Source organism: Takifugu flavidus, chromosome 8 (genome assembly GCF_003711565.1).
Source record: "Takifugu flavidus isolate HTHZ2018 chromosome 8, ASM371156v2, whole genome shotgun sequence".
NCBI classification, from domain to species: Eukaryota; Metazoa; Chordata; class Actinopteri; order Tetraodontiformes; family Tetraodontidae; genus Takifugu; species Takifugu flavidus.
The window spans coordinates 14,708,364-14,721,542 of record NC_079527.1 but is presented as its reverse complement, the minus strand read 5'-3'; the positions used below and the strand labels follow the sequence as shown (position 1 = coordinate 14,721,542).

The 13,179-nt window shown below is 48.0% G+C and overlaps 1 protein-coding gene across 2 annotated transcripts; it reads left to right on the top strand.

Annotated features, from left to right (window-relative positions):
* Nucleotides 1-175: 175 nt before the first annotated feature.
* On the top strand, nt 176-13,122 carry mical1 (microtubule associated monooxygenase, calponin and LIM domain containing 1). 2 transcript variants are annotated; one of them, XM_057041757.1, is made up of 24 exons: nt 176-341; nt 2,675-2,957; nt 3,535-3,742; nt 4,035-4,142; nt 4,237-4,332; nt 4,430-4,585; nt 5,214-5,314; nt 5,402-5,659; nt 5,782-5,897; nt 6,272-6,398; nt 6,582-6,660; nt 6,751-6,898; nt 7,045-7,247; nt 8,029-8,135; nt 8,416-8,472; nt 8,545-8,782; nt 9,287-9,354; nt 9,713-10,463; nt 10,538-10,647; nt 10,715-10,828; nt 11,305-11,398; nt 11,751-11,844; nt 11,991-12,064; nt 12,180-13,122. In XM_057041757.1, the coding sequence occupies exons 2-24, from the start codon at nt 2,700-2,702 to the stop codon at nt 12,371-12,373; spliced, it is 3,759 nt and encodes a 1,252-aa protein (XP_056897737.1). In that variant the 5' UTR covers nt 176-341; nt 2,675-2,699; the 3' UTR covers nt 12,374-13,122. The 2 variants fall into 2 exon arrangements, with proteins under 2 accessions (XP_056897737.1, XP_056897738.1); XM_057041758.1 differs by lacking the exon at nt 176-341 and adding an exon at nt 1,944-2,490.
* The last annotated feature ends 57 nt before the right edge of the window (nt 13,123-13,179 follow it).

Here is a 13,179-nt window from a genome sequence, read left to right as displayed (position 1 = left end):
GTGCACGTTCTAGTGCGCAGGTGAGTTTTAAGAGATGTAAAAGAACCCACTAACGTCGCCCCCCGCCCCCACACCCACCCCCGGGCCCCCCAGCGGCCGCGCCTGCTCTGGGGGCGGCCCTGCCGCCACACCTACACTATAAACCCTCCGTGATGTCACTCGCTGCTCGCGCTGGTTCACGTCCAGAAAGTCCCGGAAGAGGCGCGGCGCGCGTGGTGTGCGAGCGCTGCTGCCACAGACACGAGAATCCAGGTGAGCCTGCGCGCGCTCTCCGACTTACCTGTAAACAAAGGAAGACCCGTCGCCAGGGATGCAGCTCCACGGACAAAGGCTCTAAGACGGTAAGGTAACCCCGGGAAAGATTTAGAAGGAGCGTTTGGGTGTGTTTGTACTGATTATTATATACACGAGGTGCGTGTAGAGGTTTGCTGAAACTGTGACATCATCCCTGAACCTGCCTGGGTTTAAATGTGCTCGTCACTTCTTGAGAAGGCAACCTGCTCCGCCACCCCCTTACATTTATCGGCTCCCTCTCATTTTTTGGAGCCAGAAAAGCTCAGGAAAGTTTTTGCGTTGCTCTCCAAACCATCCAGAGAGGAGAGGAGAGGACCAGTAGGATCCAGCAGCATCCCGCCCCAGCAGAGCTCATCTTCGTCTAAGGTGGTGCATCTCTCTGGTGGGAGAAATCTGGACAACTTCCCCTCAGAGTAGCCTGTTTTGGTTGTGCGTGAAGCTCCTTTTAACTCATCTCTGCCAAAATTGCTCAACATGGGTCAGATGATGTTTGCTGGGCTGTAAGTGCGTGTCTGTCTGTACATTTGTCCCAGATGACGCTTCAGGCAGCGCCGCACTTTCCAACTATATTTAGAAGCATCCAAATGATCCTTTTCTTTTTGTTCCAGTGCGGCTGTTTGTGAGCTGAAACAGAAAAAAGCACAACATCATAAACGCGGCAGCATCGTAGATGAAAATATCTCCAGTTTCTTGGAGTTATTTTTAGTTTAGACGAGTTGTCTCGTCTTTACACTTTCTCCTTGATTAACCGGCCTCTTGCCATCCGGCTCCATTTGACAGCAAACGGATCCGATCTTAACATCCTTTCAGGCCAAAGTTCTGCGTCTCCTGATTGATTTAAAGGCTGATGAATGATGAGAATTGTCTTTATCTTGTATGTGTTTTACCATATGTTCCTGTCTAGAGACAGGATTGTTGTTTGTTGTTCCATTGTACTCTCAGGAACCAGTCAGGCAGGGGGTGTTAAACACCCATTAGAAACGGGACATCATGGTGGGGTTGATGATCTTATTTGCATAAAGAATGGGAACTTTGATCTGGCCACCTGGGAAGATAATGGAAAAGAAGGACTGTATTAACACCAAATGGGACTGAAAGAAGAGGACGAGGTCATCCCAGCAGAGGAACTGGATTGGATTGTATGAATATTGAGAATTTGCATGTGTGTTTCTATAAAAGACTGGGCCAAGGGATAGTTAGGTGGTCAGACTTCATGCCCTGGCAATGGACTCTGTGATTGTAGGGTTATGAACTGGCCCGGAGCTCTGTAATATTTGTATCTCTAATTGGTTCTATTGTTAAATACATTTTGAAATTGGTATTTTTCTTCTTTGAGTCTTCATTCAAAGAACACGCGGATTAGCAGCTACATACGAGAGCTATTGCGATCCAACATGAGAGAGCACTCATGCTTTGAAAGCACTTGAAGAGGTTTTAAATGTGGACGCACTAACTTCACACGGAAAGTCGTGCACAAACATGCTGCATGCTTTGGCTGTGACTGGGCTGCTGTGGGGGGGGGCACTGATGCTGAGAACTGCTCTTGTAGGCTTGTGGTTGCTGTCAGGAAGTGATGTGAACATGTTGGTTATGGGAAATAACAGCTGCACTGTTAGAGCCTCTCTGTGTGCTGGAGGAGCAGCTTTAACGCTTCTTGACTGATATTTACATAAAAGATTAAAATGGCCATCGCGGTGTGCTTTTAGAAGCGTGCACCTTAAGCAAATGCCAAGATTTTCAGTAGCTATGGTCTAAAAGCGTGAGTGTAGCCACAGCGAACACTGCAGACTTTTCATCCTGGTTGCCAGAGCCTGCTGTAATTATTCCTGCTGTAATTATTCCTCTTTAACTCAACGAAGCTGAAGCGGTTGAGACCCAGAGGAGACGCCACTCCAGCCTGCTCAGCATGTGTCACTCTTATGTGTGTTAACAGCAGAGTGATTGCTGGGGTTTCCCCCACATTTGCTGCAGTGTCGCTCAGCCTCTCGGCTCGACCTTCCTTCCTTATCTGGAGCTGTTGAACATTCTCATTGTTGTGACCGAATGTTTCCATGAAGTCGTAAGGTTCGCGCCGAAGCTTCGGAACACGTCCCGAGGCACCGGTGACACGGCCGCGGCGGGGGCGGCGTTCAGCTGTCTTTAAGGAGACAGACAAACAGACCCAATAAGGAAGTCGGTAATGAGTCAACAAACCAGGTGACAAAGAAGCGTTCAGCCTTTTGGACTATAATTACATAAAGTGTGGACAGGACTGTCTCCCCAGGACAGACTTTATGGTCTGAACTACCTCTATAAAACAGGAAGCTTTGAGCAGTAAACATCTCCCAGGGATTTCCAGGTAGGAAGCTCTTAAATGACGACGTCCCCTCCTGTTTCACAGTGAACGGCGGTAACAGATCGGCTCCATGGCGAACCAGGATCCCGTCAATCCCGCTCACACTCTGTTCGACCTGTTCGTGCAAGCCCAGAGATGTGTGGACGTGAAGCAGCACTTCGCCGAGCTCTGCAGGCAGCTGACCCTCAATCCCAAAGACTTCAGGAACTTTTACAGCAAGTTAAAGGAGAGACTGAACTACTGGAAGGCCAAAAGTCTGTGGACCAAGCTGGACAAACGGGCATCCCATTCAGAATACCAGCAGAGGAAAGCCTGCATCAAAAACAAGGTACTGGAAGCCTCTGTGGTTCTACCTGACTGGTCTCAGGGCTTAGCTTTCAGGAGGTAATGCAATTATCAGGAGTTAATGACAGAGTTGCCCTGATATCTGATTTACACGTTAGCTTTTAATTCCTGATGTGGGCTTTGTCATTTAAACGCAGCTGCTCTGTTGATCTGATTTAGCGCTCTTGCTGTTCAGAGACGTGTTCATTAGGCTGCGAACTCTGACTTTCCTGACCACACACTTGCTCCCACACGCCCCTGTGAGCCCGCTCTGGGATAATACCGTCTTATAATATCGTCAAGCTTGTTGTTTAATATTGTTGAAGAACGTAAAAGATTAAGTTGCAAAGATGACACAAAGTTAATAAAGTGGCGCTTACAAAAATAGACGTGCAATGCAATAAAATCAGAAGTGAAAGAACTGCGCCTCTTGCAAACACACCTGAAAATCTTGCAGCACAAAGGCAGCTTTGGTTTCTGTGGCTTGTCATTTATCATACTCGTGGAGCTCCGCTGCAGCGTTTTTCTGCTGCTTCCTCGTCTCATCTGTCCTGGTCTCCATCTCCCCTCCGCTCCCCCAGTGTCTGGTGTTGGGCGCAGGGCCATGTGGGCTACGGACGGCCATCGAGCTGTCCTTCCTGGGGGCTCAGGTGGTGCTGGTGGAGAAGAGGGACTCTTTCTCCAGAAACAACGTTCTCCACCTGTGGCCCTTCTCCATTTCTGACCTCCGTGGGCTCGGAGCCAAGACGTTCTACGGAAAATTCTGCACCGGATCTCTGGATCACATTAGTGAGTGGCTGTCTGTCCAATGTCTCCTAAACATTTGTGGCCAACATTAGTGTTCCTGCCCACGTCTGTGCACTCTAAGGTTTTAAAATGGATTTAAAGTAGCTGCCTCAGCATTGTGGGAAAACAAGATTTGTCCTTCTTTTTAATCAGTTTAGCTCAAAATATTCATTCGAACTCTGCTGCTTCTTTTTTCTTTTTCATCCACCTCCACAAAGCTTCCTTGTCCTTTCTTAAATGATAAATAGGCTGGATTATTTGGTCGTGACTCACCGTAGCTCATCTGTGTATTCAGGTATCCGTCAGCTGCAGCTGATCCTGTTAAAAGTGGCGCTTCTCTTGGGGGTGGAGGTGCACACCGGGGTGGAGTTCCTGGGCCTGAATGAACCCTCAGGAGAAAATGGTACCGTTATGTCGATTACCCGCTACTAGCATCAGCTTTTCCTGATATTTATGGGGGAGGAAACTGAAGTGAAGTGTTTGCTGTTGTCTGACAGGCTGGATGGCCAAGCTCAAACCTGAGACTCATCCTGCTGCAACCTTCCAGTTCGACGTCCTCGTCTCTGCAGGAGGAGGCAGGTTTGTTCCTGATGGTGAGAAAACATGCTAATTCTAGCCAGGGCTGATTGCAGGTCACAGCAAAGACCACCACCTTCAGTGCCTGAGCTCTGTCTTCTTCTATGCCGTCAGGTTTCAAGCACAAGGAGCTGAGAGGCAAGCTGGCCATCGGCATCACGGCCAACTTTATCAACAGGAAAACAGCTGCTGAGGCTCAGGTGCCGGAGATCAGCGGTGTTGCACGGATCTACAACCAGAAGTTCTTCCAACAGCTGCTCAGCGAGACGGGTGGGTACCAGGTTCTCCTCAATTAGGACCTTTCTGACACTGTGGAGTCTATTTATAAAAGTTTAATCTGAAACGTTCTAAACTTTTGAAAAGTCCATTTTTTGCTTTATTAAACCCTGGAGCCATGAATTAACTTTGGGCTGAGTGTGAGTGTGTCTGATCTTCATCCTCTTCTTCATTTGCTAACTCCCTGTGACAGCAGCTTCTCATACGAGCCGCTGTGCACAACCTTGAATCTGAGCCAACACTCAGCAGTTACAGCTGCCAAACAATAACAGCACGACTCTTTAGTCATCGTGGTGAGACCGCTGGCTTCATATCACACTGTATTCTGGAGCATGATAACTTAACAGAGGAAGCACAGATGAAGAAGTGGCCCTCACACATGGATTGATGGTGCTAAGTAGAGCTGTAGAAGCTTCTGAAGCACTCGTTGCTCAAAGGGCAATGTCAAACATGGAGAGACTGTTTTAATGTTAAAACCTGCAGTAATTGACCCTCAATCAGTCATTGCAGGTAAACTCGGGTATATCATGGAATCATCAGCACCTCTTGGACATGAAGATCATCCACAGCTGTTGTTTCTTTTCTGTGTGGCTTAAGCCCTTTCCTTTTTTTTTATTTTTAGGTATCGATTTGGAAAATATTGTCTACTATAAAGATGACACCCACTACTTTGTGATGACGGCCAAAAAGAAGAGCTTGCTGGAGAAAGGGGTCATTAAAGAGGTGAGCACCACACGGCTGGTTCATTAGAAGATGTGTCCATCAGAAAGAGGCTCCATGACTCATCAGATATCATCTCTGTATCTGCAGGACCACAGCGACGCGGAGCAGCTGCTGGCTCCTTCTAACGTGGACTACAAGGCTCTGCACCTTTATGCCCATGATGCCGCTCAGTTCTCCACCGGAGGCAATCTGCCCCACCTCCAGTTTGCTCAGAACCATCTCGGCCAGCCGGACGTAGCCATGTTTGACTTCACCTGCATGTACCGTGCTGAGAATGCTTCTCTCATCAGAGAGAGGAGGGGGAAGAAACTGCTCACGGCTCTCGTTGGAGACTGCCTGGTGGAGGTAGAGGGCTTATTTAATGTATCCAGCCCAAATGACCTTTTTTATCTGTAAATCCCACATATGTGATAGAAATAACTGTGATACTGGACCACAGTGAATCCTTTGCGCTCTGTTCTCTGCAGCCCTTCTGGCCTCTGGGGACAGGGATTGCTCGGGGCTTTCTGGCTTCTTTCGACACAGCGTGGATGGTGAGGAGCTGGGGTCTGGGGGTCCCGCATCTGAAGGTCCTCGCCGAACGGTGAGCCTGATAAACCGTCAGTCAGTTGATTCGAGCCTGAGCAAGATGATGCAACACCCACGGTGTTGCAAAGGCTTCTTGTTGCTTCACTTCCTGCTTCCTGCTGTTTTTCTCACCTTTTCTGTGACCTTGTTTCTGAGACGAATGAGGATTTTAAATGAGACTAAAGAGGCTGGATTACACCGCAAGATAAAATGGGAACACGTTGTGACAAAAGTCCTCCGTAAGCCTCATCAAGAACATCTTCCACCCTGAGATAATAGGCCGATGGGTTCTTGTCCTTGTTCTTTGAATGCAGAAATGTGAAAATGAGGTGATGAGAATAAAAGGATGTTTGTGGCACTTGAATAAAGGTTTTCTTCACATATTGACAGGGAGAGTATTTATCAGATCCTGTCCCAAACCACGCCAGAAAACACCAGCAAAAACTACGGCAGTTACACCATCAACCCTCGGACGCGCTACGTGACGGTGAACCTCTCCTCCATCCACACCAACCAGGTCAGAACTCTTTATTTATGCAACACTGGTCTAACTTAATCCTCGGTGTTATTCATAGATGCAGATTGGTATCTAGCGGTCATCTGATTATATGAGATAATTATATAAGTTTGTCTTGATGTTTTAAACTTTAAATGATGGATGCTTATATGATCCATTAACATTTCTGACTTTTTGATCCAGGTGGAGCACCTTTACGAAGTAGATAAATCCAGTTCCCTGAGCAAGAAACAGAAATCCAGTCCGTCATTCCAGCGCCAGGGTCAGGAAGCCACGTGGCATTGTTGACATTTTGAATTTTCTCTCAACGTAAAACCACTGAAATGCGGATCGTCTTTGCTCGCCTCCTCAGATTCAGCCAGCGGCATTAAGGAGTTGCTGGCCTGGTGCCAGAAGAACACGGCAGGTTACAACAAGGTGAACGTCAACGATTTCAGCCAATCCTGGAGGTCAGGACTGGCTCTCTGCGCGCTGGTCCATCGCTTCAGGCCTCACCTGATGTGAGCTCCTCTCTTAACATCTGCTTTATTTATTTGACACTAACGAGACACTGTAGCGTGCCGGCTAATCAAACACTTTGGCGTTTTCCAGCTTGCAGTGTGAGGTTTCGTTGTTGTGATTAATGAGCGGTCGGATTTATCTGCAGCGACATGTCCTCTCTGGACGAGTCCAACGCTGTTTACAACAACCAAACGGCTTTCAGCATTTTGGAGAAGGAGCTGGGCATCCCACCCGTCATGTCTGCCAGAGACATGGCCAGCAACAGCCAGATAGACAACCTGTCTATGGTCTTCTACCTGACGCAGATCCAGGAGGCCTTTAATGTGTCGGCAAAAGCTAAAGCTTCTGGTAGGTCTTATTTGCTACTTCCTGTTTCATCTGTTTGCCTTAATTAGTCTTTTTTTTAAAATGATTTGCATTAATTTCTAAAACTAGCTTCTTGTATCAGCAGCTTACATAACCTGGTTGCCTGGAGACCACACTGTTTTAGCATCACATTTAATGTGTTTGGTGTCCAACTGAAGCCTGTTTGCTGCTCACCAGTGAGCAAAATTGATGCTGTCTCTTTAAGATCCTGCTACCCAGAATCCATTTGGCTTAAGTGGCTAGTGCTGTGCTCAGAGCCAGCCGCCACTGGTTGTGCTGCACTAAGCAGGCACAGAGGCAGGCAGAGCAAACGCTAACGGTGAGGACCTCACGTATTTAGGAAGCTGCTTCCAGTTGTGGTAGAGGAGGACGTTTACCGGAGTCGAGGCACCGTTTTTGGGGTCTGAGCGAGCTGACGTGGGTATGATAGGTGCTCTTGGTGGCTGTGGCGCTGGAGCTGCTGACTGATGTGCAGGCAGGAGGGAGCTGTCACACTGTTGTAAGCTTATCTGGGTGGGAGTGGGAGCGCTGGGGAGTTTTTTCAGGGAATTAAAAAGTTGGACACATCTGCTGCCGCTGGTGTGACGTGACAGAATTACAAATCACCTGTATACATGTGTGTCCTAACGGCATGTAAAAGGTGCCGTAGGAATATGTTTAGCATGTTTGCAACCAGTCCAGCAGGAACATTCCGATGTGTCTGCAATTGTAGCCAAGCTCATTTCTTTTCCTGACATTCTTCTTTCATTTCCCACTGCCACAGAGCCTGCAGACTTCCTGCCACCATCCAAGCCTCTGACTCTCTCCCAGACACAGTCGGCTCTCTTTTTCCTGACCAAGCTGAAGCACAACTCTCTGCAAAGACGCAAGGTATCCCCACGGGCTGGGTGTTGACACGGCCTGAGAGGGGTTTAGTGAGGCTGTTTTCAGTGGCCGACTCTGGCCTAAGTTCAGTCCGAGTCCGTGCGTCGCCGTGACTTAAAGAGGAGTGGCATTTTTAGATTAGATTAGATTAGATTAGATTCAACTTTATTGTTATTGCACATGTACAGGTATAGAGCAACAAAATGCTGCTTTATCTGAAGGTGTGGGTGTTAGATGGCCACCTGATCCACTCATGGGTTGGTGAGGATCTTTGTTTTCTCTGTAGGAAAGGTTTGCATCTGAGAAGCAAGCGAGAGAGAAGAGGATGGGAGATGACGATACCGTGAGCTTCTTTATTTTTTGCTCGCGTCACATCGTGCTGCTTTGATCTACAGATTGACCTTTTCCCTCACAGGCGTCGAAGCCTCTTCCGCCCCCCGAGCTCCCCCCAGTGCCAGCGGCCGCTTCGGAACCGGCACCCCAGCCAGAAGTTCTGATGGCCAACAGTGAGGAGTGTTACTTCTGCGGCCAGAGGGTCTACGTGCTGGAGCGCATCAGCGCCGAGGGCAAGTTCTTCCACCGGAGCTGTTTCACGTGCCACCAGTGCGGCGCCACGCTCAGACTGGGCGGCTACACCTTCGATCCGACCACAGGTGAGGACCAGGAACCCTGGACTTTGGTCCCAATGTTGAGTCAGGATAAAAGCCTTATGGGGATCCAAGTTCTTATTTTAAAGGTTTTTGAGTTTATAGGGGCGTAAGAGTCTAAGCATCATACTTTTTTTCCCTAATTTATACATTTTTTTCATCCCTACATGCTTCTCTTTTCACTTTTGCAAGTTTCTTTTTTACTTCTTTGCCCAATCCCCAAAATATTCAAAGTAGACTGGTGGGATTTTTATGTCACATCAGTTATTTTTAATGTTTCTCAATGAAAGGCCACTCCTAAATCAGGTTTTAGGAGTGTATGAGATATGTGAAGCAGCTTGTATTTATTATTTATCAGCGTAATTAAAAATTTGTGTCCACCCTTTTAAAAAGGGGTTCCATTTAGATGGAGAGGAGATGAATGATTTAAGGAGTCAGCAGGGTTTCTGTGGCGAGCATGTCTGCACACTTCAACTCTCTTTATTCTTCTGATCTGTAATGTTTCCTCAGGGAGGTTTTACTGCGAGCTGCACTCTGAAGAGCTGGAGCTGGCAGACGGAGCAGAACCCTCTTCTGAGGTAGGTCACCGTCAGAACCGCTCCGGCTGCTCAGACTCCACACTTGTCAGACTTCATGATCCTGTTGCGTCAGACCGAGTCTCCACTGATGGAATGGTTTGTGTTTGAGAAGCCTGTGGATCCAAACACACTAAATTTTACAGATGCTGTTCAATATACTGTACGCTTCAGGCTCACAAGCTTGTATGAAGTTTAATTTAATTTGATTTTTAATTTAATTTCACAATAATGATGTTTTTAATAGGACCAAAGATGGTCTTTTCTGTTGTGAACCTGAATGTTTTTGGAAGAATCTTCGAGTCACCGAGAGTTTGAACTCTCTGAATTAGGTTTTCATTGATGTTTTGTCTGGTTTCAGGTTATTAAAGTACCTCTCAGTGAGACAAATGAGGAGAATGAGCGGTCCGGTGACGATTATACGCTGTCTCCATCTGATGAGGAGTACGAGCACACCCTGGACAGTGGTCCCTCCGCTCGCGCTGAGACACACGCTGGAGACCCTCAGAGCTCAAACACTCCTACAAATCCTCCAAAATCTGATGACAAAGAGCCTGAGGAGCCTCCTGCCAACGATCCGTGTCCAGTCCCGAAGCCTCGTCAGTCGTGGCAGACCACACCCAGTCCCAAGCCTTCAACCCCCACAGCTAAACCTCGCACGGTTCTCCTCTTCAGCCCCTCCACCCCAGACAAACAGCCACCAGCTGAGGGTTCGAGAGCAGATCCAGATTACCGCCCCAAACAGTCACTGCGGAAGCTTCAGCTGACCAACGAGGAGAAGACCCAGCTGGTCAACCTCCACAGCCTCAGCGCCGATTCTGACTCTGAGACGCCCGGTGGCTCCTCCTCCTGCTCCTCCTCCTCCGCGACAGCAGGGGGTCCCAGCCCTCCCAAACCACAGGGTCTGGATGGTCAAGAAGAGGAGGGGTACTGGAGCGGGAGCACCGCTGGTCATATTCGGGAAAAGAAGACCCGGCGCTGCTACAGGAGGAAAGAGATTCCGAGCGGACAGACTAGAGTTCGATCCAAGTTTTCCCCCTGGAATTTGTCGTCTCCGAGAATCAGCAGAGACACGCGACTCAGCGTCCTCGCAGATCCTCCAGCCAGAGTCGGTAAGTGGGATGTTTTAGCTCTGTGGGAGGTGGTCTGGATCGACCAGAAGTTTTTCAAATTCGTTCTTCCCCAGAAACAACATTCAGACGCGTTCACAGTCCTTCTGAAGAGGGCGTAGACGGAGACGACGACGATGACGACGACGAGACGTTTGAGGACGATATTGACTTATTAAATGAGAAGGTAAGAGGAGCACAGCCTCTCTTTATCCTTACGTAGCACAGACATGAGGCTGAGTCTTTGTCTGCAGTTTCAGAAGGTACCTTCAAGCCCTGCCGAGGCTGAGAAGCTGGAGCTGATGAAGATGAGGACGCTGGAGCGACGAGCAAAGACGAATGAATTACAGCGTCTGCGCAAAGCACAGGTCAGAGAGTGGGAGCGCGTCCATGTTGTATTGAGGCCAAACTTCTCCAGCTGAACACACACTTGGACATGAATCTACATTATTAAAGCTCATAAAAATGGCAACACACTAGCAGATAAATTCATTGTAAAATGCTCACGTTGTCTTAAATATTTCATGTGGGTGGATGTAGAGACCCCTTGTGGCTGATGGTGACAATTACATCCTACATAAGAGTTAATTCGAAGTTGCTTTGCTTTTATTTCACAATTGTTGCAAAAGAGAAGATTTGGGGCAGTTTAAGACTTAATCTAAAGTGTTTTCTTGTTATATCCAACACCAATTAATCTGATTCAATCTGTAAATGACGAGCTTTGTATTTCGGAAGCTGCTGCATTGTCATAGCAACTGCACCAGTGTAGCAGCATGTGTTCTGTAGTTTATTTATGATAAATGAGGATTAGAACTTTAATAGGTTCATGGTTCTCTCTTTTCAGTCCATCCAGAGAAGGTTGGAGGAGATCGAGGTGGATTTTAAGGATTTGGAGGAGAAAGGTGTCGTGTTGGAGCGAACCCTGAGAGGAGAGGATGGTGAGACTCCCCAGTGTTGTTTATAAGTGTTCAGTAAACTTTAAATAAAGTCAAATCCATTTTTCCCTCTGTGAGCATCAGCAGGGTTTTAAAATGCAGCTTTTGAAAGCAAACCCAGACCTCAAATGATCTGTTTCTGATTAAAGAACAACAGTTCTGCTTCAGAATCCTTCATTTGACGCTGAGACGCTGGTGTGCTTGTAGGTTGTATTGTGCTGTAATCTGGAACACAAACTTTAACTAAAATAAAGGCCTCTCTGTGAGGGCATTATCCAGCCACGACAGAAAAGTAAACATCAAGTGTTGACGTTGAGGTCGATGGCGTTTAAAAGGGAAACTCTTTGCCTCTCAGCCAGCAGCGGCTCCCCCGAGATGATCGAGCACTGGATCGAACTGGTCCTGAAGAAGAACTCGCTGGTTTCTGAGGAGTCTGACCTCATGGTGGCGTAAGTGAGGCTCCTCTGCAGTAACTCGTGTGTTTGTTCAGGGGTGAAGACACGGTGGCGACCGGTCTGTCTCCTCCAGTCGGGTTTTTCTTGTTTTAGCTGCAGTTTGTGACGTAGAATCCGCTCAGGTTTGTCTTCTGCCTCAGGTCTCGCCAGCTGGAACTGGAAGACAAGCAGAGCACGATGGAGCTGGAACTCAGGAAGTTCATGGAGATAAGTGGTGTGTAGTGTTGATGTCCTGATTGCATTTCGAGCCTTTTTAAGAGCTGCTGAATGTGGTAAAGGTTTCAGCGCTGAGCCTCGCTAACAGGGTCATGACTGTGTTTGTCTGCCAGAGAAGACCCCAGAGCAGCGTGCAGAAGAAGAGCAGATCCTCCAAAGGCTGATCGAGGTGGTGGACATGAGGCACTCTCTGGTGCTGTTCCTGGAGGAGAAGAGGCTGAAGGAGATCAGTGAGGAGCAGGAGGCCTTCTGCATGAGGGAGGCTAAGCGCCACTCCAAGGCAGGAGCACAGGTTCTCTGGGAGTAAGGAACCGGCGTGGGCTTGGTGGGTTCCCGCTGTGTCTGACACTATTTCATAGACGGAGACGTCACACACACTCATCCAGCTGGGTCAGAGAGTTCAGGCCAACGTTCCAGTCGGTCCTTCAGAAGGAGGAGCTGCGTCTGTGGCCTTGAGCGGATGAGTCCTGGGTCAACATGTGACCCGAACCACCACGCAGCTGGTGATCAGGACCGGCTCTTGGACTTTGTCTGCTCTGCAGATCAGACCCGTAGTATTGTGATGTTCTAAAGGTATTATATTAGTGCTGCTGCACACGGTGACCTTCACATTTCATAATTCTATTTACTCTTTCTATCATGAAGAATTCTATAAATATTAGAGACATGATGGATCCAATAAAAATGTTACACATGATTTCATTCACTCCCATTTTCTTTGATGGATTTCATATATTTTGTAGCACTTCCTGCCGTGTTCTTCCCTTGACGCCATGATGAATGGGTCATCTCAGGGGTTGACCTGTGAGTCTTCGATGGCGGCCTTTAAACTACCCGCTGCTCTTCTAACTGCTGGTGTGTCATATGGACTCTGGGGAGTGGATGGATCCAAAAAGTAACTTAAACGCCATCACTCTGTGCAGGTGTTCTTCATGTGCTCACACAGGTCTCCACGTTTGTGTGGGCGGGGGGGCCTTATGTATTCATGATTCAGTTGCATTCTTTCTGCCAGCTGACATCAGTCTATTAAATAAAGTTCACACACTTCGATGCTGACCCTTTTCTCGTCCTGCTTCGTGTGTGGTAACGTGTCACTTCCTGGTTCCTTGTCTG